The 26,477-nt window shown below is 42.0% G+C and overlaps 1 protein-coding gene across 12 annotated transcripts in view; it reads left to right on the top strand.

The window, feature by feature from the left end:
- Positions 1-26,477, top strand: part of FAM13C (family with sequence similarity 13 member C) — a 542,774-nt gene that overhangs the window by 79,660 nt on the left and 436,637 nt on the right. For all 12 annotated transcript variants that reach the window (XM_064488166.1, XM_010985766.3, XM_031461297.2 and 9 more), the window contains 5 exons: positions 520-604; positions 14,918-15,128; positions 16,252-16,390; positions 21,217-21,298; positions 22,743-22,951. In XM_064488166.1, the coding sequence (XP_064344236.1) occupies positions 520-604; positions 14,918-15,128; positions 16,252-16,390; positions 21,217-21,298; positions 22,743-22,951 (726 nt within the window). The remainder of the gene's footprint in view (positions 1-519; positions 605-14,917; positions 15,129-16,251; positions 16,391-21,216; positions 21,299-22,742; positions 22,952-26,477) is intronic.

Consider the following 26,477-nt stretch of genomic DNA (forward strand, 5'->3'; position numbering starts at 1 on the left):
AGGCAGACTCTGCAGCAGTAACTCTTTGTGCACTGCGGTCTGCTGCAGGCTTTGCAGTGGAGGGATGCTGGCTTTTATGAATGGTAGCCTGGGAGGGGCCTAATGTCATCCGCTCCTGATGTCAGCACAGTGAATGAAACACTTGCAAAGCGTAAAGCCTCAAGCATCCAGGCAGCAGATAACGTCTCAGATTGGTTCTCTGGGTGCAGCGTCTCTTGCTGACGAAATCACCAATCCCAAGTGTCACAGATACCTATATACATTAGGATTTAAGTGAAGCGGACACTGAGGCTGCCTGTGGAATAACGTGGATCTGATTCTGGCACCACCAGCTCAGCCTGAAGCACCTGAGGCCGAGACCCCCTTTGTGCCAGGTGCTGAGAAAGGAGCTGCAAACCCAGCCTTGGGTGTTAGGCATCGAACTGAGCGAGCCTGATGTTCTGCTTTTGCTGGCAGAATTCCTTGCTGAAGTTCCAAGCCTTGGAAACTGATCTGTGCTCTGCCTTTTTGACAAACCAGGAAGAAGCTGCTCAGGTGCAGGCAGTCAAGGACCCAGCCCCCGCGTTGACCCAGAGTGTGCCCGCTGAGGGGGCCGATGCTGCAGGTAAGAGGCTGGGCTGGGGAGGTCCTCAGTTCTACTCTCGGGCCAGGTTAGTCCCCTTGCTGCTTCCTCCTGAATGTGGCCCCTGTGGGAAACAGTGCCTGATGCAACGGGAAGGCTGAAGGGATCCCGGGGAGCTGAGAGGGAGCAGGAGGAATTAAGACTTGCTGGAGCCTAGAGCTCTCTCTCAAACTGGGGGCCAAGAGTCAGATGTCCATAAATGTTGTCAGGTGAAAAGCACCCATCACAACTCCTTGTCTTCATTTTCCTATTTGGTCTCCTGTGACAAGCAAGTGGTATGCTCATGTCACTGGGTTTACAGTATCTGTGCTGTCTTGAGACTCATGATATTTTTGAAGGATTGAGAGATTGGGGGAGTTTCAACATTGCTATTTCATTTCTTCTGTTAACTGCTTATAAGAGGATCCATCAACCCAGGGGAGGTGGAGGTGAGTGATATAGCTCCTTCTGACCCTATATTGTCTTTTCTGTCTCATTTTTTTAGCATTAATTTCTGTGTTGAAAAGTCTCACACTTGAGTCTCATTTGTCTATTGGTTTCTCTAGTTTTAATCTCAGGAATAGTAGGTTGGCTAGCAAGCAAAAGGCAAATGCTCCCCAGGAGGACTTTGATAGGAAAGAAACACTAATTTACATGAGTAGAAATGAGAACATAGCTTATCTAACAGAAATGAGTCAGAGGTTTACAGACTGGTTTCTGAATGGTTGGTAGAAATAGACTTAGGTTAGCTTGCTTCATGAGATGTCCTTTATCGCCAGGAATTGAAGGAAGAGATTTACAAAGGTAACCTATTTCAGTATCATTAGCAATAGTGCATTTAAGACATTACTGTGTAACCCACGTGGTCTAAGTAGGCAGGACAGTCATCTTCGGTGTTTCAATGTATATTAGTAATAGTGGCTAATAATAGCTAGTAGTAGTAGCTACTATTATTATTGAAGACTGTCTCTGATCCAGGCACTGTTCTAAGCACTTCATAGCTGTTATATTAAATCCTTAAACCTGTGAAATAATACCATTCATAGTAAGAACACTGAGGCCTAGTGTGACCATACTGGTAGGTGGAAAATTATTTCCTTATGGATGCAGGTGGCCAGTTGGCTGTTCTTAACGCCTGGTGAGCTCTTCTACTCTGTTGGCTGTTGTGTTTGGATGAGATGCGAGTAACACTGGGCAGGAGCCAATGTCAGACCAATTAGGGAATTGAGTCAGATTATGAGACAATACCCTTCTTCTTCCACCAACCCCTTATTCCACTCTCTGTAAACAATTAACATACAAAACACAAAGAAGTCTCAAGCCAAACACACATTAAATTTTGAATTATCTGATGTTTTGTATAGCTTCACAAGGATCTGGCAAAGACTGTCCAATAAAATATTCTTTGCATGCTGGATATGGATATATATATATATTTTTTTTTTAAATCATGACTTTTATATGTATATATGTCTTATTTTCCCCAAAGGTCAATAATAGTTTTACATTTTCTCATTCTGGATGGACAGGATTTTGAACAAACTTATTAAGCACACTCTTTGTAAAATAGAAATGTGTACTGAGTTGGTGTAGGGATGGCCCCCACACAAAGAAACCATCAGTGTATTTCATGAGAAGTGTCAAATGATGGAAATGGGCAGAAGGCGCCTTACAGAGGAGGCTTGCTGGTTGGATGAGGGATTTTTTAAAATGTAAGTGAATCTGAGATGTTCCAGAGACTTCCAAGAGAGTTTATGAAAAAGAGAGGCTTCCACCCTGTGTTGAGTGTGTGTTTGCGGGGTGTGTGTGCTCGTGCATGTGCACACGCACTGGGCAAGAACACTTCTTGCAGGTGTTCAGAGATAAAACCCATCCTGATGTTTTGCACCTTTGCAGAGCTTATGAATAAGGAATCTCATTTAGCTAAAATAACCACATGGGAATTGATATGGGAAAGTGAAGAAGTCCCAGTCCCTGTAATTGAACCTTGGAATGCTTTATTTGGTGCTCTAGTTTTATCAGAAATCCCCCTGACAAAATCTAGAAACTGCTCACTGGATGTTTTCGGGGACCTAACAAGTCTTTTTATTTGGCAGGAATATTGTGAAAGTGGTGAGCATTTGGAAGAGGCTTTCACGATTCAAGTTAAGGGGTGGTTTGGTCTCATTGGCTTCCAAGATACTCATACAGGAACGCCATGCATTTTATAGTCCATGTGTTACTCAATAGGAAGAAATTTATGCTCATATTAGGTCAGCAGTTCTTAACTCAGGGCCTGTGCATGGATATCTGGAGTGATCTTTGAACACTCTGAAGCTATAGTTTTTTTGTGTGAGCACAAAGCCCTGATGACAGTGTGATTGCATAAGATTAGCACAGATGGCCGTAAGTCTGTAAAAAATTACAGTAGCTTAAAAACTTCTACAGTCTAAAATCTTGTCCTGGGCCATATATTTTTAAAATTTGGATTAATGTTTGTTGATGTCAATATTTGGTATAACAAGGACAAGATCCAACAGGTGATTGTTACAGGAATGTCTGAATGGAATATGCTACCAATTAACCATCCACAGCAGACATTCAGAGATATAAATTGGTGTGATTTAAATAGGTTTCAAACTTAAGTCCTTTAGACTTGATTAAAGCATGCCTTAAGTAAAGTTGTTCAGCTTTGACTATGGGCATCTGAAATGATGTTCTGAGCAGAATACTGTATTCTCTATGTCTTGAGATCAAAATATTGAGTTTTAACTTGTGTTTATAGGATACAAAGATGAATCTCATCTAGTAAAATACCTGAGATGCTCCCCTGTTCTAGAAATCCACTTACAAACTACACTTGCAGCAAGAGCAGATTGTGTGGCATCCGGAGGGGCACTGTGTTACAGAGAGTATTCTTGAATCTTCCTGCACATCACAGTTACCAGGAAGCTTTTGTATATGGGAATTCTCTAGACAGTCTAGGGTTGGAAGTCCTGGAGTCTTTATAGTTCATAAAAATTCTTAAATATTGGGAACCACCATAATTTAAATGGACAGTGTCTTGAATTAGAGAAGATCAGGTTCTCTTTGATCAGCAGGAAGAAGCTCACAGACCACGTGGACTTAGAACTCAGTGTCTGTGACAAGTTGGCTCAGATGATCTACTTCAGGAGGAGAAAGCTGCTTCAGCTGGAGCTAGAGATGAATGGCATGGAGACAGGAACAAACTTGAAGGATGTAGAGACTCTTAGGGAAAAGTGATAGAGGGGGTACCAGCTGCAAGGCAGCCTTGGGACTGCACAGAGAGTAACCGACTGTCCCAGTTTTAGCACTGGAAATTCCACATGCTTGGAAATCCTCAACTCCAGACAGTCCAGGACAGCTGCTCACCATACCTGTAGGTTGCAAACCACATAATGTGAGCTGGAAACCCACACAGTACTTAGGCTCAAAATCCCTCTAATCAACAGCCTCTTACAGCAAATGTTTCCACTGTGGCGTTAGTAAGCGTCTATTCTGGTGGTGTTTATTGGAAAATGGAATGAAGATTGTCTTCTTGGCTGCTTGTCTTTTTCAAAGTTTGTACAAGGATTGCTTGACATTCCATATGGCTAAGCTTAGTAACCCCTGTGCTGTCTGACCATAGGTGATAGTTTTTAGCAAAAGCTATTGCTGGAGATAATGAAGACTTATTACTAGTAGTAATAGTTTCAAAGCAATACCTAATTACTTACTTTATTCTAAAATCTTGATATTCAAATTGAACTTTCCATTAGGGTAAGAGCCTCAGTGCTAATGTTGCTTATTGGTGAATACTGATGTATTATATCTATTTACAGCCTATAGTTATTCCCATAACAAATTCTGCATGATCTGTAGGTCTCTTCCTAATGTTGAAATTGAATTGGGGTAGAGTCAAAGAGAAATTGACCTTTTCTGTCATATTTCAAGACACTGTCTACCTGATCAGAAGTTCCCAGTTACTTTGGAGTGCTTAGTAAACTCAGAGATGTCTGGGCTACTCACCCTAAGATGCAGAATTAAACTGTAGAGATGAGACTTGAAAATCCCCATATTTGATAAGCTCCCTTGATGATTCTGATGTTCAGGGAGGTTCAGGAACACTTTTCTAGAACACAGCACCCCTCCAAGGGCAACATGAAAGGTGTTCTTGCTGCAGGTCCAGTTTATAATCTGGTTCGGGAACAGGAAGCATCTCCGGTATCCCACTAGGTGGGGCTGACCATCCACACGATGGTTCATCCTGCCTGCAGCAGCCCTAGAGGGTCTCTGACAGTCAACAAAAGGGGGGTCTTCGTTACCTCAACCTCAGAAGTGCACAGAATTCCAGCTATCTTTTAGAAACTGTATACATAGAGTTTGTGTATGTTTTTATGTTTTTTTCTAAGTCCTTCTTGAACCTTTTTGTGTTTTCAGTAAGTAGCACCAGTTGCTTTAACTTGAAGATGGCTACCATTGTAGAAAGTGGTACTTCATCTTTTTGTCCTAAATTGATTCCCTTAAAGCAGTGATTTTCAACCTGGGTTGATTTTTTTTTTTTTTTTTGCCCCCTTGGAGACATTTGGCAATATCTGGAGACTTTTTTTGCTGTGGGAGTGCTGTTGGCATCTCGTAGGTTGGATCCAGGGGTGCTGCTGAACATCCTACAATGTACAAGATCCTCTGCCCGCCCTGCATTGCTCCAGTAAATGATTATCTGGTCCAAAATGTCAGTAGTGCCAAAGTTTAAAGGTCTTGAAATGAATAGCATCAACATTAGCTAACAATGACCTCTTCACTTGCGCCAGGCATTGTTACATGAATTTTCTTATTTTACCTCCACACCCACCCTGTGAGGCAGGTGCCGTTATCTCCCCAGATGAAAGATGAGGACATGATGTTACAGAGTTAATGTAACTTGTTGATGGTCCTGGTGCTGAGTGGTGGGGGATTGGGAGGAAAGGGAGGAAGGGAGGAGTTTCCCCAATCAGACTCCATGGTCTAAGTATTTCAAACAGTGTCATTTGCCATCTGCCTAAATGTTAAGTCCACATAGTTCTCATATTCTAGAACTTGAAGCCTGTATACACTCCACATAACTAATGTGTTTTAAAGTCAGTTTTCAGTCCATCTCTGACTTTGTTTTGTTGGACTGAAGAGACCTAGATTTGCATTAGATTAACCTGGTGCAGCCCCTCTGTTCCTGTAGTCATTTCAGCGCCTCTGATCTAAACCATCTCCAGGCCCCTGTGCCTTTCTCGATGTGTCTTTACCTGACCTGACTAGTGTATCCCAGATGGAGTCAAGTGGTAGAAATTTATTTGTGAAAATGGTCACAGATCCTATCCTTTTGCAAAATGATACCATTGAGGGAAATTGGGCCAAGGGTACAAAAGATCCGTCTCTTATTTCCTACACTTGAAACAACAATGATCTCAACTTAAAAAACAAAGAATGCATGCCTGAAAAATATGGGCAGGGGGTGTTTTATAAAATAATTACTAAGTAATTATGTTTGTTAGATTACTTTCCATCTTCTTCCTAGAGATGCTCACTCTTTTCTTGGCTTTTATGTCATATAACTATATTCTATAAGAGCTCCAAAAATCCTATTCCGTATCAAACTGATAGTTTAGTGCTTATTTTTTGCTAAGAGTAGGTGGATTCATTTCTTTCCAGCTGCATTGCCTCCTGGCCCACAGGGAAGGTCATCTGCCACAATGGAGTCTGCTCATGGTTTGGGAGCTTCTTCAGTGCTTAGCATTTTACTCTTTGAAAAATACTAACATCATCTGCGAACTCAGACTCATGATTGTACTTCCTCTTCCATGTCATTTCTGAAACATAAAATGAGACTAATCCAGGATCCGTTTGCAAGGGTTAGTACTGATGTGTCTGTCGTTAAGAAACGAATTCAACCCTGTTCTTTGGGGCATATCATTAAGTGAGTCTTTTTTATCCTTTACAAAATATGTAGCCCAACCATCATTTGGTTTTGTTTTTAAGCAAGTCTTGGGATGAACACCATGCTGTAGATTTCTGGAAATCCCCAGTTATATTCATTGCTCTACCTTTTTCAGAAGCATAGCTCTTTGTACTTGATGTGCTTGTTGGGCGAACTTGGAGAGGTTATTTGACCTCTCTGCCTCAGTTAACTTTTCTTTAAAAAGGGAAAAAGGATAGGATCGACTTCTTAGGATTGTTGTGAGAATGACATAGCATAATACCTAGGAGCTTCTTCGCATATCACCCGTGGTAAAGGCTCAATAAATGTCAGCTATCGTTATTTTAAAAACTGGGCATTCTTACTGTATTCAGAGCTTATAGTGCCTTCCCTCCAGTTGAAAATGCTTACATTTGCCTTTAAATGTCTACTCTATCATAATTTATAACTACTGTCAAGGTGTAGAAATGACATTTAGTACCGTTTATTCCCTAGGTCCTCTCTAGGGTCTTGCATATGATTGACATTACACTAGTTCCCTTAAGCAAAAGGTATTTATAACAGCAATAATCTATAGAGCTGAGGGTTGAATAATTACCTCCTATTAAAGCTGAAACTACATTTGTTATCATAAAATCTATCCTGTGCTAAACCTGTGACATGACTTGGCTAGGAAAGAGCTTTACTATGAATAACTTTTCTCTGATGCTTTTATAACCATCTTCATAGTCTCTGGAAGAGGGAGCGTCACATTAACCCCTTGTTTTCCAAAGGAAGCATTTAAAAAATGATTTCAGAATCCATAAATGACAGTGTAATTCTCTGATACCACTTCTATAACTGCCTTATAAGGATGGGGAAATCAGTCCTACAGCATAAACCACAGGTGATTATTAAAATTTTTTTTTAATTCAGTTTTTAAGTCAGGTCAAGGATTGTGGTGTATCCATTGTCCCAATTGTTCTTGCCATGCTTCTTACAGAGGACTCTGAAGAGACTCATCTGGCCAAGGACATAACAGCTATGAGCATGTGGCATCTCAGAGTCTGGGCTTTTAACCAGTAGGCTTAGAGTCATGTTATTTTTTTAATTAACAGATTTTATTTTTAAGAGGTTTTATAGAAAATTAAGCATCCAGTAGAGTTCTCATATGCCTCCTTTCCCCTGCATATAATTTCTTGGATATTACAGTCATTTAAAAGCCTTCCTTTCTGGCTATTCATTTTCTCATGCTTGTTAAGAATAGTCTGGAAGTGACCAGATGGTGTGCCTAGATGCTTATTGTCTGACATTGCCCTAAACAGCCCCCAGCCCAAGGTGGACAACCTCTCCTGTCTCTTCCAGTTCCCTAGAATCAGACTTTTCCGTACCCTTATATGGAACTGAGGGTCCAGCTTTTTGGACTAATTTTTCCGAGCTGACACTAAATGAGCCTCTAAAGACACCATCTGCACTGAAGGTTGGAATTTCTTTCAGTCGTCCTCCTGTTTGCTTTGTATAGGATTTCCCTTCTGCTTCTCAAAACACATCTGCTTGTAAATGAAAACCCCCTTTTGAAAATGGCTCTTGCTACCTTACTAGCAGATTTTTATCAGCTGTACTATCGAGGTGATCATTTGTGTAGGAATCGACTAGAAGACGTGGGGAGTTGTTGAGACTGAAAAATGACAGCATCACAGCACCCAGCTTTCCCCGTGTATGCGGAGGGTGCTTCTGAATCTCGGACACTGTTGTGCGTGGTACTTGCTCTTTTGTCATCCCCACAGCTCAGCTGAGCACTCGACTCCACTTTTGTGACACAGGGAGGGGAAAATTTGCCTTCAGAGATGAGACACTGGTTACTGGCCCTTCTCCTTGGCTCTTCCTCAGCTGTTCTTTGACAGTGTGCATATAGGCAAAGAAGTAAGTCTTCACTAATCAGAGGAAAGTGAAAAGATTTGTCTAGTCACCTGGTAGATTTGTCTGTAAGATTGTTTCTTCTTATCTCCCCAAATTGTGCATTTGGTGTGGTGCTGTATAGAAACTGCTTCCAAAAGTATGAATTGCCCCTGCCTCATTGATTTACTACAGAACAATGCAAAGAATAGACTTCTTTCCTTTCCCCATGTGACAGCGATCTGGAGATCTCACACCTGTCCCCGGTGCAGGCATGTTATGGTAGCCCACAGTACAATTCTGATTTAGGGTAAAGTTGCTAGTGTGTAAAGACCTCAGTCTGCCCCAGGCTAGAAGCTTACCTCACTGCACGATTCCTCAGAAAGAACTCAACGTTTGTCACCTAGCCTTGCCTGCTTTCTCACCCACCCCCACCGCGTGGTGTGTCTGTGTTTCTATTCCTTTTCTTCCCTCACGGCTTTCTGGCTATTCCTCTTTCCCACCCACTGCCTTGCCACGTTGTCTTTCTCTGTCTCCATTCAATCTAGTGGTCCCTACTCCCTCCTTTTCCTTTGGGACTTTGCTTTGCTAGGCTAGTTACCATGTGAAATTAAAACGTATTTAAGATAGTTACTGAATTTCATCTAGGCACTTACATTTATTGAGTATCATTATAATGCTGAAAATATGGGTGAGTTCAAATTGTTTACACCTCCCAAAATGATACTGTAAGCAACATACTAGCCCAGTGACTTTGTGATTTTCCTTTCCTTGGGCTTTTGGTGATACATTTTTTTAAACTGGAGGTCATTTATTCCTTATCTTTACCATTGAAACAGTGAAAATACTAAAAAAGAACTGTAAAAGTCTCTTAGGAGAGTACATGTAAGTTATTATTGAACTTCTAAAATGGTCAGTGACAGTGTACCCTGAAGATTTATGTGTTTATGTTTCTCTGTGATTTAGATGGTAATGTTTACTAGGCAGAAAGTGTTGTATATATTAGATACAGTAGCAGCAACTCAAGTAAACAATATTCCAAAATTGTCTTTCTGTAATTCTTTAGGGAACAGGAGTGATAATATTAATTTATCTTGAAAACTACTCAAAAACCTATAACCTGGATATGTGTTTACTGATACAAATTTAATTACAAAAAATGCAAAATGCAGAGGCAGGGAATAAGTTTAGATTTGAGGTTTCTTGATCCATGTGGTTTTCCAGTTTTCAGAAAGGATTTTAAAATTTCTCATTGCTCAGCTAACCCAATGACCTTATCTACTGGTGGTTCATTTTAATTGAAATCAGGACATTGACTCCTTCAAAATAAAAATGATGCTGACTGCCCCACCCCCCGCTCCAGAAGTGGGGTTTAAATGGGAAATGCATGCTGAGATCAAACCCAGTTAGATTATGTCTCCTGAGCTCACACCGACACACGTGTAGGACCTATTGGGCATCTCCACCTGGGTGACCATAAGTGCTTCTTAACGTGCCCAGAACTGAACTCATTTTTCCCTTTGGTTCCCCTCCTGAATTACCTAACAAGGTGAAAGATACCACCACAAATACAAACAACAACAAACATGTATTGATGAGTTATTATACCCCTTTCACCAGGCAGTGTCCTAAGCACTTGAGATTCCTTATCTCTTTTTAATCCTGCTAACAATTTATGAGGTAGATACTGATGTCATTCTTGCCTGAAACAGGACTTGGCTTGCAGAGATGGTCAGTAAACATCTGTTGAATTGGATGCATTCTCATTATACAGATGGGAAAACTGAGATCGAAAAAGATGGGATAATATGTCTCAGGTAGCACATTGGACAAAGCTGTGACTTGAATCTAGGCGTTGCTGAAACTATAGCTCATGCTTTTATTCCTGACAGCAAACTGCCTCGTGGGATCTGCAGGTTGCTTGCTGTAGATCCCAGCCCTGCTTTCACGGTGACGCACACCTCACCCCTCTAGCTCCCTGATGTTTCTGGTGGTCGTCCACAGAGGCTGGCATGGAGAAACCTGCTTTGGAGTGCCAGCCTCGTCCCACTCTGTAGCTCGATTAGCCTCATGTACCTGGAATCCCTTTTACTGGGATGGCTAGTTATTAGGGTGACTTCAGGCTACCCATGTTCTCGCTCTTGTGAACACTTATTGCCTTCAGGCGCTTAAATTCAACACACCTTAAACTGAATCCATTGTGTATCTATCAGGTGTTTTTTGGTTTTTGGTTTTGTTTTGGTGGCCTTTTTTGTCTGATGCTTGAGCTTCATGAGAATCATGGACACATACTTCTGGCTCATTTAGTTTTTAAAACCATCAAAGGCTGATGTATGGCATTTTGGAATGTTTCTGAATGCCATCTATGAGCCTACCATGATGGACAAACCCAGGAGTGCAAATTAACAAACCCACAAGCCCATGGCTAATTTGTGACTCAGATCTCAGCAGTCCATCTCAAGGGGTTGCAGATAGAGATTTATTTAAATTTTGCATCACTTTATTTATTTAACTTTTTAATTAAAACATTTTACTGAAGTATAGTTGATTTACAATTTGAATCTCTTAAAATTTCATGTTAGAAACGCATAAATTTCAGGCTGACTGATTGATGTAACAGCTGAAATAAAGCATCTGCTCCTGCCTGGGGTTGCAGCCGGATCAGAAGTGGGCTCTTGGCCTTCACACCTGATGATTAGTTCTCTTTTCCCTATTGCTCAGTGAGTGGGCTGCCAGGTTCAGAGATGTGGAGTCTTCTGTCATGGGCATTGGTCAGACCCTCTCTGCATGCAGCTAGCGTAGTCATACCACCTTCCGTACTGAGGTTTGCTTGGAGTTCATAGTACTCCTGTGGTTGTTATGAAGATTAAATACTTGCAAGAACTCTTAGGACAAGATTGAGGACATAGTGAGTCACTACATAAGTATTAGATTTGATTCTTCTTAACTTATAAATAAGAACTGGTAGGAGGGACAGTATGTTGAGGAGTGTGTTAGTTCTCGTTTCCCGTATTAACCCCAGAAGGACGCCTAGTGTGGTTGGTGCTTACTAAGAGAAAATAATATTCAACTTTATTATTTTGATAATACTAATTGTTAAAATGATGGTTCTCTTGGTTACTGTGCATATTCTATGGCTTATCTTAAGTGTTTCAACAAATATGTTGTACAGAGGGTGCATGGGTGAACGTTGTTATTTTTATTAGGAATTTATTTTAAAGTGTATTGGTTAAAAAGCTAACTAGCACATCATATTCATGTTTCTTGGCCATCATTGTCTAATGAAGTTGAATTTTAAAAATGTAGGTTAAAATAAAGATTTTATATATATATATATATATATATATATACACACACACACACACACACATACACACACACACACACATATATATACATATATTAAAAATAGGTTTATGTGGATATGGCAAAAATTTTGAAGGGGATACAGTTTCTTTTCTTTTCATCCTCACTTGGTCTTGAGAGGCGGGCACCATTATTTTTCCCATTTTACAGCTAAAGAAACTGATGTTTTTTAAAAAGGCTACCCTTTCTGAAATACCTCTTAACAGGTGGTAGACCTGGGATTCACACTACAATCTTTGCCTTCTCTTGTGCTGCCCCTGGGGTTGTTTCTCACTTCTCTTCTCAAGAATGCTTTTCTTTTTCTTTTTCTTTTTTTTTTTTTTTTTGAAATTTTTATATTAACTTTTATTGTTTTGTCCTTCCTTAAAAATTAAGACAGGTTCATTACAGAAGTTCAGAAAATGCAAAGGAAAAAAAGAAAAAAAACTATTGTGGTAAGAACATGTAACATGAGATATAGACTCTTAACTTTTTAAGTGTTCGGTACAATGTTGTTAGCTACAGGCTGGATGTTGTACAGCAGATCTTCTTTGATTTTTCTGTCATAGCCTGAAAGATGGTCCAAACAAGGACACACAGGTCAGTGAACTGGCTGGAGCCCCACAAGAAAGTATAAGCACCTGAACTCCTGGCTCCCAGACCCTCCTCTAAACCACACTGCGTCGCATGTTGGGCCCTGGCAAGCTTCCCCTTCCTTTGGAAGAAAAATCCATGTGCTCCCAGGGTCCCACCAGAAGCCACTTGAGTTTAATATTGCCATAAGCTTCTCTCTGTTGGGGAGCAGGGTCTGTAAGTGGAGGCCTGGGCTCTGTTCCCAGGATGGCAGCAATGATGATTGGCTCTGAATCTACCCCAGCCCCTTCTGAACAAGGAGCTCAATAATCCTGTCTACACAAATGCACACACACAGACATGTGCTCACTCATTTAGTTAAGCCACTTCATAACTCAGTTTAATCAGAGAACTCAGGCCCTACCTAATTACCAGTTTTTGACTGTTTCTTGCTTTCAACTAGACAGTGACTTTGGGGTCTTTGGGGCTCACTGCTTCCTTCAGTGGTGAACTGGGGGGAAGAGAGGTCAGGTCAGGATATTAATTAGGCAGCACTGGTCCGTGATGCGAGTGCCCACAAAGGACAGTTGCTGTGTAAGTGGAAGTTTACAGGTGCTGTCACTGTGTGGTTCAGAAAGAGCCATTCACGCCGGCCTGTGATTCTGTGGAGTCATGTCTTAGGGCTCTGGGTTTCCGAAGCTGAGCTCTTTCCTCACCTCCCCTTTAGTCATGTGGTCAGGAACCCAAGTGCTCCTGTCTTGTCATTCTAAGACAGCACCAGGAGACTCCTGTTAGCTTTGACCCTGACACCACAGCTGAGCTGAAGGGTAGAAGGCCTCAGACCTTTACCATTTCAGGAGAAATATGCTGATCCCAGGTGCTTGCTAAAGATTCGTTTCTTCCCCATCATTTTTACCAAAAGCTACTGCCCAGAAACAGGCAACATAATTAAAATGCATTTCTTCTTAGAGCTTAATAGTTTAAGAAAAGGAATTGGTGAAGAATTCATATGATTCCTGGTGGGTTTTGAAGGTCATTGTTAGTGTGTGCTGTGATTTACTGGTTAGTAACTGTTACTCCCATTACTCCTTACAGCTCTTGCCACAATGGCAGCGTTTTCTGGATAAATTCTTCTTAGTAAGGGTGTTGCCTGTGGCAAGTGGTGTCAGTCCCACCAGCATACCTTGCCTCTGGGCCTGGGCATCAACGTTCATCTGGCTCCAGCTTTTCCCCAGGCCTGACCCTGTCCATTTCTGACCAGCCTCAGCCCCTGACAGAAGTGCTGTCAGTGAGCTCCAGAGTTACAACAGGAGATGTTGTCCCCACTCCCAGCCTACAGCCCAGCAGGGGAGAAGCCAACTGAAAACACAGGAGGACCTAATCAGACCTTTGTTGCACAAAGCAAATTGCATTTCAAGCTCCAGAGAGTGAGCCATTCTAAACCTGATTAAGATTCATCCAGTACAAATTGTGATAAATGTTTGTTTTGGAAAAGTGGATTGTCAGTATTTTCAGATTCTGCTTATTCACCCAGAAAATCTGTTTTTCCTCTTTCTTTAGGGTAGTAGAAATAAAAGAAAGCCTTGGGTTGTCCTGACTTGTTTGCTGGGCAAAACTGAGTTTGTTTTGGCTGTCTTTTGAGTCACTCTGTACAGCGCCCTGGAACGGAGAGACTCTTATCCTGGCCACCCTGACCCAGTGTCCTAAAGTTCCCCACTCTACTGCCCTTCCCTCTGGAGCATAAGGCTTCTGGATTGGCCATGGGGGCAGGGAGATACTGAGCCCATTTAAAAGGGGAGTAATCACAGAAGCCAGGTAGAGAGCTGCATTGCTGGGGAGATGATTTAGAGCAGGCTTTGGTTCTTGGTTTTTGTCTTTGTCCAAAAATAAAATGCTACGTAAAATTTTGGAGAAGAAATAGATTTATTCCTAATTCTAGCCTGCTTTGTAGTTGCTCCGTAGCTTCTTTGATCTTTTAGTGCATTGCTTTGTACGCATAAATGCATACTTCTTATATAAAACGGAGTCATGATTTTGTTTTGAAATTTGTGGTTTCCATTTAGCATATTCTGAACATCATCCCATGTTGATAAGCAGAGTTTTCCATTATTTTTAATGAGTGCTGAATAATTTTCTGCCTGAGGACTCCTCTCCCCTCTCTTCCTCCCTACTCCCTCCTCTCCCTTTCTTCACTGGCAATTCTGTTATACCTTTCCCTCCTCATAATCTATCCTCTTTTGCTCCAGTTTCATTTTACTTTATTGTTTTTTTCACTTTAACATTTTGTATATACTCTCTGACATATGTAAATTATATGAAACAAAGAATTTTTGTAGTTTTGGGCTTTGCAGGCTCTGTAACTGAAACCGAAATAACTTGTGCTTCCATTTTTGTATGAGTGTTGGCTTTGTAATATTTCTGTCCCAGTTCTGTGAGAACAAACATGACAGTATTTTAAAAGGCTTTCCTGTCTCCAGAAAGAAGAAGTGACAAAGAGCCAAGACATTATAATGGATGTTGATGATCTTTATTTAGGAACATGGCAGTCTCAAGCCCTCTGTCACTTCTAAGTCTTGGTGATGTATTTGTTTGCTCAGCCCCCGTGCCAGGCCACAGAGATGGGCTGGCTGAAGCAGACAGTGCTCCAGAGGACCTCCAGGGTGCCGAGACTAGCAGGCTGCTCTCCCATATCACCGATGGCGACAACCCGCTGCTGTCACCGCGATGCTCCATCTTCAGCCAAAGCCAGAGATTCAACTTAGACCCCGAATCAGCCCCTTCTCCACCCAGCACTCAGCAGTTTATGATGTAAGAAAATCTTGTTTTGTTATTGTCTTCATTTCACAAAGGTTTTTCAAATACTGCAGTTATAAACTACAGTGAGGTTTGTGTCCGAAGTAGAGCACACGTGCCTACCAGATGCACCAAATGCAACTGCAAGCCCTGAGCAATAAATGGCAAAAAACCAGTGTACTTTCACGTCGAGAATAGTGCTGTTTCAGTCCTCCTGTCTCAGGAGGAAATGGTCTCGAGACGCAGGCTGCCCTGGGGCTCACATGTTGGAATGTTTTTGGTGAGATGACCAGAATCTTAAAGTATACGTGCATGCAAATACCAGGAGTATCATTCTTGGTTACCTCACTAAGTATTTCCATGTCCAACAGGGGCCTTTGTGGTTGGCAACACTTGGGAGTGGTCCATCTCCGCTTAGTCTTAGATTCTATAAAAGTGGTAGCTTGCAATAGCTCCCCCACACAAAAATATAAATGTGAAACCATGTGCTCTTATTTTTTTTGAAGTTTTGCAAATAGTTTTGATGCAAAAATGAGTCTCCTATGACTAAAAATATGTGCAGGGAATTCCTAGTTTCTCCTTAATAACTCTTGCTATTCATGAATTTATCCAAACCTCAGTCCATGGGCTGTCTACTGATGGACTTGAGGGAGTTAGAGAATTATTGCTATTGCACAGTGTGTCAAGTGAGAAAGTGAATTCATTTTCTGGAGAGGAGCTCTATTCCTTTCATCAGATTCACAAAGCCTGTGTTATACCAAGAAAAGTTAACTACTCATTTAAATCTCCCTTGAAAATGTTGCTAAGTGGGGCTTACGCAACTTACTGAGGATAATAGCACAACAGGACTGTCTTGATTTAGTCTGAAATTGGTTTCCTCCAAGCTGTAGGAAATGCATTTCCTAGACTAATATTCTGACATTTGTAGACTAAAGTCCCTGATGACATTTGCCCATAATGAGTGCTGTGATCAGGGGTCTCCACTAGTGAGCAAATACTACCCCAGTGGACTGGTCAAATAATGAACTGCCCTCTGGACTTCTGTGAGAATCCAGGAGGCTTGGTTGGTAGACCAGCCGTGGTGTTGACTGGAAGACCATGGTTTTGATGATTATTTCCCTCCCTGTATTCTCCACAGGCCCCGGAGCTCTTCACGGGGCAGCTGTGGTGATGGCAAGGAGCCACAGACCATTACTCAGCTCACCAAGCACATCCAGAGCCTCAAGCGGAAAATTAGGAAATTTGAAGAAAAATTTGAACAAGAAAAGAAATACCGGGTAAGGACCCCGTGCTGTGGTTTGAACTGAGTGGATCGTGTCACAGGTGTATGGGCTTTTCTGCCTCCCTTCCTGAGTGCCTCTCTGTGCCAGGGGACGGCTCGGTTTCCATTGGCCAACCCAAGACCCATTGTAAATCGAGTTTCCCTCCTGCATCCGTCTTGTCCACGCAGGCTGCCAATTGATCTCCGCTAAGATATGTCCTAGTAACAGATTACAGCCCTGTCCAAGCTGTTTGATTATTGATCCCTCCTTAAGCTTTTGGATGATGGTCTTATTTTTTCTTTAACCTTTTCTCATTGGCATTTTGATAAGAACCTACTCAGGGCCCAAAGGGCAGAATCTCTAAATATGGAACAGAATGAGGGAGAGAGTGGGTTTTTTTGACAGTAAAGTACTTTCTGGTTGATGGATAGAGATGCATCTAGTGACACCTCTTCAGGTCTCTCAGAACAAGCCCTGACCCATCCTTTTCTGTCAGAGACACCAGGCTTCACGCTGGTGCTGTAGGGTTGCAGTCAGGAACCTTTTCTTTTCTTACATAAAAAATTTAAAAAAAGAAATGATAGAGTCAGAGGTGAGTGTCCTGATGGCCAGTGCTAGTTTTATTTATTTTCTCCAGTAGTGACCATGGCATAGAGAGAAATCATAAATCCATGTAGAATTGCATGAAGATATTGGGTATTTGGCAGAGGGCCCAGAACAGCTTGGGCTGTTTTATTAGAATGAAAGAGAACAGGGAATAATGTTGCATCCATCATGAAATATTTAAAGGCTCACTAAGCACTTAGTACAGAGGTGATCTGCAGGTTCCTGGTGTGCGGGTAAGTTCTGAGGAGGGAGGTGAGAGTGGGTGAGTTTCTGTTCTTCCTACCCTGTGTCTCACACAGCGGTTTCAGATTCATTAAAAGAGGGATATTAGGGAGTGATTTTTAACTTTGCCAAATGAAAAAAAAAAATCAGATTGGCTCTCTAGACAGCCTTAGTCAGGGTGTTGAAGGCTTCTCTTTTCCTTGAAGCCAGGCAATCAGAGCTACTTACTGTCTGTTATGGAGCAGGAGGGGGCTCAAGACATCCTGAGTCCAGGCCTTTATTTTACAGGAAAGGAAACTGAGGCCCAGCATAGACGTAACTTTCTTAAGGTAATTGTGTTCTGTCAGCTCAGGCGTGGGGTGGTTACAGATGAGTAGGTTTTGCGGTGGAGGAGTAAGTGTCCACATTTTGAAAGCTCCAGATACCCTGAGAGAAGCTGGTTTTCTTTGTTTGCTGCTGGAGTGTTATTGGATCTGTGATGCCCTCAAATTGGAAACTGCAGAGTAACATGTAGGGGCTCCTTTCCCAGGGCATGGTAGTATTTCCTACCTAGCAGTTCTGTTGAATCGGACTGATCTGTATTTGAATTCAGCATAGCCACTTAGGAAACTGTGACTTTGGACTTGTTTCTTTACCTCTCTGAGTCTGTTTACCCATCTGTAAAGTGGAGTTAATATTAGTAGTGACTTCTTAAGTTTGTGAGTTTTAAATTAGGGAGTGCATATATAATGCTTATTACAATTTGGGCTAAAGGAGATAGATAAGTAGTCCTAGATATTATTAACTTTTTAATCTGTTTGAATGATATTTGAACAGGCTATCCCATGGCAGCCTCTGCTTGTCAAAAAATAAAATTGTACACATTTTCCACTGGATTTTTCTACCTGCAGCCACAGACCCTGGATTATTTCTCTCAGCTAAATAGCCACCCAGCAGCTAACTATTTTAGGAAAGAATTTCTCCTGGCACCCCCTGCTTTTGTCTAGAGAAGCTTTAGAGCCAGAGAAGTTACACGTCCACACACTTAAACATGCAGATGGATGGATTTGGGAGCAGTAAAGGAAGAAGCCATCATGTTCACTGCTTCTGTGTGTGTGAAAATCTTTGGTGTAATCAGAGCCTTCCATGTCTCAGGAAATGGGGCTTCCCTTCATCCTTCCTGTCTGGGTGCCAGGCTGTGGTTAGAGGTTTGACATGTCAGTGGGCTTTAATTGGTTGCTGTGTGTATGGCTTTCCTTCTTGGCAGCCTGACTGTGGAACTAATAGCACCCGCTGCTAATTTTTGAATCCGAGCTCCTGTTGGGCCTCTGTGCTAGCGTGATGCCCTGGTACAATATACATCTTTCCTTCTCCGTTAAATGTGACCATTTCACTTTCCTATCCCAAACCATGTTTATTCCCTACAATTGACTTTACATTTAACTAAGGCTATTTCAACCAGGTATCCTCTTCCAGTAGTATTAGATGGTGTTAGAATTAGAAGGGATCAGCTAGTCTTGCTTGACCATAGAAGAAACTGAGGCCCAGAGAAGGGAAGTGACTTCCCCAGGTTCACACAGCAAAGAATTGATCTAGCCAAGGTAACAACTCAGGTCTTTTCATTACTAAATGTCTTTTGAACTGTCTTTGGAAGACAGTTCAAATCTAAGTGTCTTTTGAACTGTCTTTGGAAGACCACAGATTCTGTCCAGTGGTGCCCTCAATTATGTCATTTAGAACTTCAATTTTAATTACATTGAACAAAATCTAAACTGTAACCTTTGGGTTATGGCCCTTAGGGTCTATTAAAGTGAAATATTTCATTTCGGTAGTTAGAAGGCTTCTTCAAGCCTTCCATCCACAGTTTGTACGTGAAAACTTTCCATGTGATTTGAGAGCTGCCTTCCTTGTGAGCATGATTTAACCTCTTTTGAAAGCTCCCTCCAGAGTAGGGAAATAGAAAATTTATTTCAGAAAATGATTTCAGGCTTTACAATGTTTTGTCAGAAAATTCAACCTTAAATTTCTACTAAGTCCTGTTTGCAGTAGTGAAAGCTTATTTCATTGGTGGTTACTGGCAGAGGGTCTTAGGTTTTTGTTGTTTTTGTTTTTAATGGTATTTCAAAATATGGCATTAACTCTGTGGAGCATATCCAGTGAAAACAATACGTTCCAGAGAATAAAATGTGTTTTCAGATCAGAGTGGAGAATTCTGTGAGGATTTCGAGAAACCAAATGTAAAACAGTGACTGTTCATATAACCAGACTGGCACCTAAAACCAAAGTGCTAAACATTGTATCAGGGAAGTAGTACAGTGCGGCATTCCCGCAGACCATGGGTAGGACCAGGCAAAGCAGTTTGGAGGTGTGCCCCCCATGCCACTGTCCGTGGTCCTGAAACCAGCGCTTCCCTCCCGGAAGCCAGTCTCCCTTCTGGGTTCCCCTAGGGTTAAAAAAATCACTGTCATTTTCCCTCAGTCTTATTTTCCACATTGAATTTAAAATGTATGTTTTCTACATCACTATAGAAGTGACAGAACCGTGTCTTGTGTTTCATAATTTAAATATCTAATCCCATGTGCATTTGGTGATCCTGTCACACAAGCACTGTTTTTCCTTTTGAATTTGAGAGGAACTCATTCCTCTCCCTATACCTCTCTCAGCGACAGCTTGCTGTTATACTTAGTGGATCCTTAAACATGGCAGAGCCCCCAGACCTCGTCACTAACAATGCACACTTTTCTGGCACTGTTAGGATGTTCATGATGTCTTCCTGAGCATTCCTGTATAGCTCTTTTATCCCCAATTCACAGTAGCCACTAATCTTCCAGAGCCTGCATGGCCACAGCTTGTTTAAAAAAGTTCCCTGCTGCTCTGTGGGGGTGCAGGCTAGGTGTTTTGGCTATTCTTCTCTCCTAGCTTCTCTTTTCTGTAGAAAATTCACTTTTATGCTCTGAAAAGAAATCCAGAAATCACGGTGAATGATTTGTATGAACAGAGTCATATCCTTCTAAAATTAAAAATACATTCTTTTAGCCGCATCCATGTGTGATTAGCTACTTGGTAGGACATACAAACCCCTACATGTATGTTTATTGGTGAAAACCTAATTCACTATTCCTTTGAAGGTCTGATAGTAACACTACTACCACTGCACCTCTGCCAATAATAATGACAATAATAGTATGTTTAATTGTAGCTAGCATAGCTACAGTGTTAACCACATGCATGGAACTCTTTTCAGTGTTTTACATGTACTCAATAATTTATCCCTCAAAGCAACCCTGTGAGAGAGATGCTATTATAATCCTCACTTGGTAGATGAAACTGAGACATGGGGAGGCTAAATAATTTGCCCAAGTTCACACTGAAATAAAGGTTAAGTTTTACTTTAATGTTAGCCCAGTAGGATATTGAGTCTATAGACAGTGAGAGGAGTAAAAATATGGGTTCCCCTGACATACTGACTTCTCAGATGATTGTCAGGTTTTAGAGATACTGAGATCTCTCTTCTTCAGCTTGGAGGATATGACTGATTGGGGCTAAGGTGTCCAGGTGGTGAGTGTTCCCCAGGCGGGTTGCGGTCATTGGTCATGATCAGAGGCAAGGGAGTAAGCACTGTTTTGCATCCATGCAGCCGTCTACTCTGACAGAAAGAATGGACTGGCAGTGGGGTGTTGGGTGTGGGTAGCTCACAAGGTGATTGAGAGTTAGACTGGAGTGGGCATTGGCATGGCTGGGACAATGTAAAAATTGCTGGGTGATCAGGCGTGTTTAGACATGACGTCCATGGCAAGGATGAAAGAGTGGAGGAGGTCAAGAATGTTTACTGTGTTTTTCAGAGGCAGCTCCATCAGCTGCAAATTTCACGCCTGAATTTCTCTCCCAGCTTTATATGTCCCTAAACTATCTTTGTTTGCTTCAGTTGTGTAAAATTTTTGTTTTTCCTTTTCTCTATTTCTTTCCCCCACTTCCTCCCTCCCTCCCTTTCCCTCCGTTCTCCCCTTACACCCCCGTTTTCCCCTCCCTCTCAGCCTTCACATGGTGACAAGACATCTAATCCTGAAGTCCTGAAATGGATGAATGATTTGGCTAAAGGTCGTAAGCAGCTCAAAGGTAAATGCCAGCTAAGGGTCTCCTTTCTCATAAAGGAAGCAGTTAAAACAGTGATAATGTGCTCCAAGGAGTTTTTGATTCTCTTCTACCTGTGTTCTTTTTAACTTTGTCTCCTGCCTAGACTGGAGGCCCCATCTTGAAATAAGGAGTAAAGAGTCCCCTTCATTGTTCAATGCCTTTTAATAAGTCCCCCTGTGAAGAGACTGGGGAATTCCAGATTCCCAGGTGGAATGATTCACTTCAGTGCCAGGAACATTTCAGTGTGTGGAGAATTCACTTCCCTGGGTTATTGGATTCTTGGATGTTATAAACAGAAGAGGCCTGAGCAGTCATTTACTCCACATACCCCACTACACAGATGAAGACATTTGTGTCCAGAGAGAGGGAAAGGTGACGTAGCTGGGAGGTGCTGAGCTCGGAGTAAAACCTGTTTTCTTGCCTCCTTATCCAGTGTTCTTCTTTCTTTGTCTCTCTGGAGATGGTGGTGTGAAGATTCATTAACTCTAAAATCTGTTTTTAGGGACTGTGGTCATTTACCAAAAATAAATACATATATATTTTCTTCTTCCCTCTAACTCTTATTTCAATACTTAGAGATATGGGAGTTTTCCCACATTTCTAAAAGGATTGCGATAAAGAACTGGAAAGGAATATTAATCAGTGGTATTAAACTACAGTGATGTGGCAGGTTTATAAAATGTGTAGTGTTTAAACACCACACCAATGTCTAACTGGAAAACAAACATCAAACAAAGAGAATGAGCTATGTAATTGAGAAATCAATATAAATGGCCTCATTCCAACGACCAGTCCCTTGTAATTCCCTGGTAACTCCCAGGTGGCCTTTTTATTTTTAATTCTATAGGTTTTTATAAAGCCACATTGCAATAATGGTGATTTCCAGATTCTAAATACTGGCATTAGACAAAATTGTGAAATCTGTCAAGTTGGGGCTGGCACTTCCGTCTCCCCTTTCCCATCCCTCCTGCATATCCTCAGATGTCTGCATGTGTAATGCCTTCCAGAAGCACTTGCATTTCCACAGAGGCTCTTACTGACTGCACAACTTTCAAAACCCAAGTAAATGGATCTTGAGTGCAGACTTTCAGGTGCTGTGGTAGATAGCAGGGGAAAACTTTGGGGCCAGGTACCACTGGTCTTCCTCCAGAACAGCTCCTCTGAATTCTAAACCACTGAGTTACTCCCACACATGATCCTCCCCTCCATGAGATCCCAGCCTCAAGAGCCATCTCTCTTCACGTCTGACTGGGAGCCTGTGTTGCTGGCTTCAGTTATTGAGGCTGCCCTTGCCCCATGGAAAGCCGTCATCAGCACTGTTCATTTCCACCATCTTGGTGTTAGGGGAGGGGAGTCCTCAGGTTCTCTGCTCTTATTAGGGCCAGTGAGTCCTCCCTCTCTTGATAACTTGTGGCAATTCTCTTAGAACTAAAGCTGAAGCTGTCAGAACAAGGAAGTGTTCCCAAAGGCCCACCTAGAAACCTGTCCTGTGAGCAAGCCGCAGTCCCCAGAGAGAACGGGAAGCCGGAAGCTGCGGGCCCTGAGCCAAGCTCCTCTGGAGAGGAGACTCCAGATGCTGTGCTGACATGCCTGAAGGAGAAGAGGGAGCAGCTTCCTTCTCAGGAGGATTCTAAGGTACCTTGCTAACCTTCACAGGGCCCAGCACTCCACATCGTGCCAGTGAGATCATGATTTGACCAATTTGTAAGAGCACTTAGGTACCACATAAACATCTTTAGGTGACTGGCTCTGAAATTTCAGTCAGGTGAGTTCCTAGTGGATTATTAGCTGTGACCTAGGGTGCTGCCGCATGATTCCAGGATGTTGCCTTTCTGGAGGAGAGTGTGTTGCATGTTGATGGGAAACAAATGGTAAAGACACGAGGATATATCACTTCCCTTTCTCCCCTGGTTTCCCTCTGTAAGTTAGCAAATGAATCCAAGACTAGGATTACCATCTCATTTTACTGTATGTTTTATGTACAAAATGAAGCAGGGATGAGGTATAAATAGTAAGGGAAGTGGTTTGGTATTTTATATGACAAGAATGGAGAGTTTAGGGTTTCTTGAGGATTATTAGGTAATATGACTAAAGACTTCAGCTTTAGACATCATCGTTTTGAAATCTTTGCGAGACGCCTGGGTAGAGTTTTCAGTTACACGTTTTGGATACATGAGCCTGGAGCTCAAAGAGATTTACTATCTTTTACAAAAAGATCGTGAAGTGATTTCATGTTTCCCTAGTTAATCTTTCCTCATCCTGCATATCCATGCTTACATTTCACTTATGCCATGGAACCTTCCTTGTGGTCCTTCCTGTCAGAACGCTCAGAGTGGTGTGGCTGCCTTTCATTTCTTGAGTAATCTGCAGCTGCCCTGTCTCAGTTCTAACTATGCTGTGTGCCACTTTCTGTCTCTCATGTTACAGTACTTTAAGCTTCTTGAGTTTAGTCTGTTTATTGCTCATGATCCTGCAGTGTGTTTACGTGGTAGGTATTGAATAAATGTTTGCAGAGTGAATGGATAGATGAGTGAACAAACTAGCATAACTAACTTTGAAATGAAGTCTTCTTGAGAAGAATGCTGGCTTTACATTATCTAGTCTTAATCATAAGGTGGAACATATGCCAAATCCCAGAAGGCTCACCATATACCCCTGGTCAAGTCATTTACATTGGTACATGTGACCTACAAGTAGAAATGGACCCTTGGCCATCTCTGTCTTTGTGAAATACTTTAGACTTAAAAATAACCAATACATGTTTTGACGAGTAAATAGAAGATTTTTTATCCACTCAGCCAACCTGTCTCCCTCCTCCCACCCCTAGAGATTCTAGACTTTTGTGATAGTCAGTGAGTAAGTAGATGACTTATTTGTGAGGGTGAGTGTGTGTAAACACACTCATATGCAGGCATATCTGTGGTTTTCCATCCTTCCGTGCTTCTGATGGTCTTTCCTGTATTTTATAGTTACTTTGACCACATCTATGCAAGCAACTTGATGAACACCCAGGTCCTAATTCTGTGTTCTCCTCAATTGATTAGGGCAGAGAGGGATGAGTTGGGACTGGTGTAATAGACTTAGAGCAGGACTCAGTCCTTGAACAAGCCACTTGCTAATCATAAACACTTGCTAAACGAACTAATTCTCGGAAACACAACTTCCTCATCTGTAAAGTATAGATAATACCTATTTATATAACTATTGTGACACTCAAGGGAGGTGCCTGGTGACTGTTGGCAATCATTCATTTGCGGAAAGATTTGAGTGCCTTGTGTTGTGAGCTACAATACATGCTAGATACAAAAAATAAGCCAGATAGAGAAGTGATGTGGGTCACTGCCTTCATGGAGCTCATGTTTTTCTGGGAGTTGGGACACAACAAGACATAACCCAATAAATCATTAAAGATTTTGATAAGTGCTGTGCAAAGAATTAAACAGATGATATGATAGAAAATAATGAGCATGGTTTCTACTTTATATAGGGTGATTAGGAAGGCCAATAAGGTGACATTTAATGTAGAAGGATCAGCAGGCCAAGAGAGCAGCAAAGAGCATTCTAGACAGAGGGAACTGCAAGCCTGGAGGCCTTGAAGGAGGAGCTTGTTTGTGGTTGGAATTCTCAGGTCTGAGGGCTGGAACACAGGGTAGCATGAGATGAAGTCAGAAAGGTAGATCAGAGCCCATATCACAGGACCTTTTAGGCCACTGAAAGTATTGGGAAGCTGTTGAATGGTTGTAAGTGCGAAAGTGACACGGTGTGCTTTATGCTTAAAAGATCTTTCTGATTGCTGTGTGGAGAATAAATCAGAGGAGAGAAGACTGGAAAAGGGAGGATGAAATGGGTGGCTTGGACTAGGATGGTGGTCTTGGAGATGGAAAGAAGTAGACATATTCAAAGTATATTTTGGATATAGAATCAAAAGGACGTGCTGAATTATTGGATGGTAGGGAGTGAAGGAAAGGAAGAACCAAGGGGATGATGGATCTACTTACGGAGACGGGGGAAACCGGAGGAGCAGCAGGTTGAGTGTGGGAGTGGGGTCTGTTTGGGGCATAGTAAGATCTTTGAGGACTAGGATAATCAGCCATCCTAGGCTTCCTTAGACTTTCCTGACTTGAGCACTGAGTATTCCATGGCCCACAAAAAGCCTCAGTCCTGGGAAAACTGGGAAGGTCGATTACCCTATGAAGGCACCTAAGTCAAGTAAAAATATGCAAATGCAAGTCTGAAGATTGGAGAAAAATCTCTGCATTCCTTGTAAGTCATCTTTGTGTAAATGGAAATTTATTTCTATTTTAAATGAAATACCTGTTGAACTGTTTAGTAAGAGTCAGAAGCCCCTTCAGATAAACCTAATGTCTCTTCAGGAGGCTGCAGTTCGGCCCTTGGAGTAGAGAGCATTGGTTGTAGAGCACGTGTGCCTCAGTGTCCTCCACCGCAGTGTTGTTCCGGGGAGAGGCTAACACGGTGAAGCGTGAAGTGGCTGAGCAGCTACTGGGTGGCTCCTGGGGGGAGGGGGGGAGTCCAGAAGACACAGCAGAAGGAAAGGGAGGATAATACATTCCCACAATGGCTTGTATTATTCCTGGCTTCTCAGTGAGCTCGTTAGCATTTGAGTTTATCTCATTAGGTCCTATTTCTTTAAATTCAAATTGACAGATGTTTTTCATCTGGGGTCTTTGCTTTACTGCTGAAAATGCATTAAATATTAAAGCTTCCAAGATGAAGAGTTATTTCTTTCTGGAGAGACCTTTATTATGACTCTTGCTGAAATGTTTGCATTTGGTGTTCAGTCAGAGCCCACACTGACGCTGGGAAGTCCTGCAGTGTGGCCTCGTCAGTTCAGACCCTGCTGCTGAGTAATCTTCCTCTGTCACCTAGGGTTGATTTAGGGAGATAATCACTTCTGGGTCGCAGAGTATCTGCTGAGCGCTAGAAATGAATGAGTCATCCCCTAGGTCTGATTGTGGTGCCTATTTGTCTTTTTCTTTTGAAAATTCTGAATTGGTACTGGCATATATACCCTTTCTATGGTCCTTTCCAAGAACTGTAGGTGGGGTCAGGTGCACAGCACGAATTACCACAGTAGTGGCAGTTACTTGTTCTGGCCCTTCATCAGCTGCAGCATCTTTGAGGAGAAAAGCAGATTTTTAAA

Source organism: Camelus dromedarius, chromosome 8 (genome assembly GCF_036321535.1).
Source record: "Camelus dromedarius isolate mCamDro1 chromosome 8, mCamDro1.pat, whole genome shotgun sequence".
NCBI lineage: Eukaryota > Metazoa > Chordata > Mammalia > Artiodactyla > Camelidae > Camelus > Camelus dromedarius.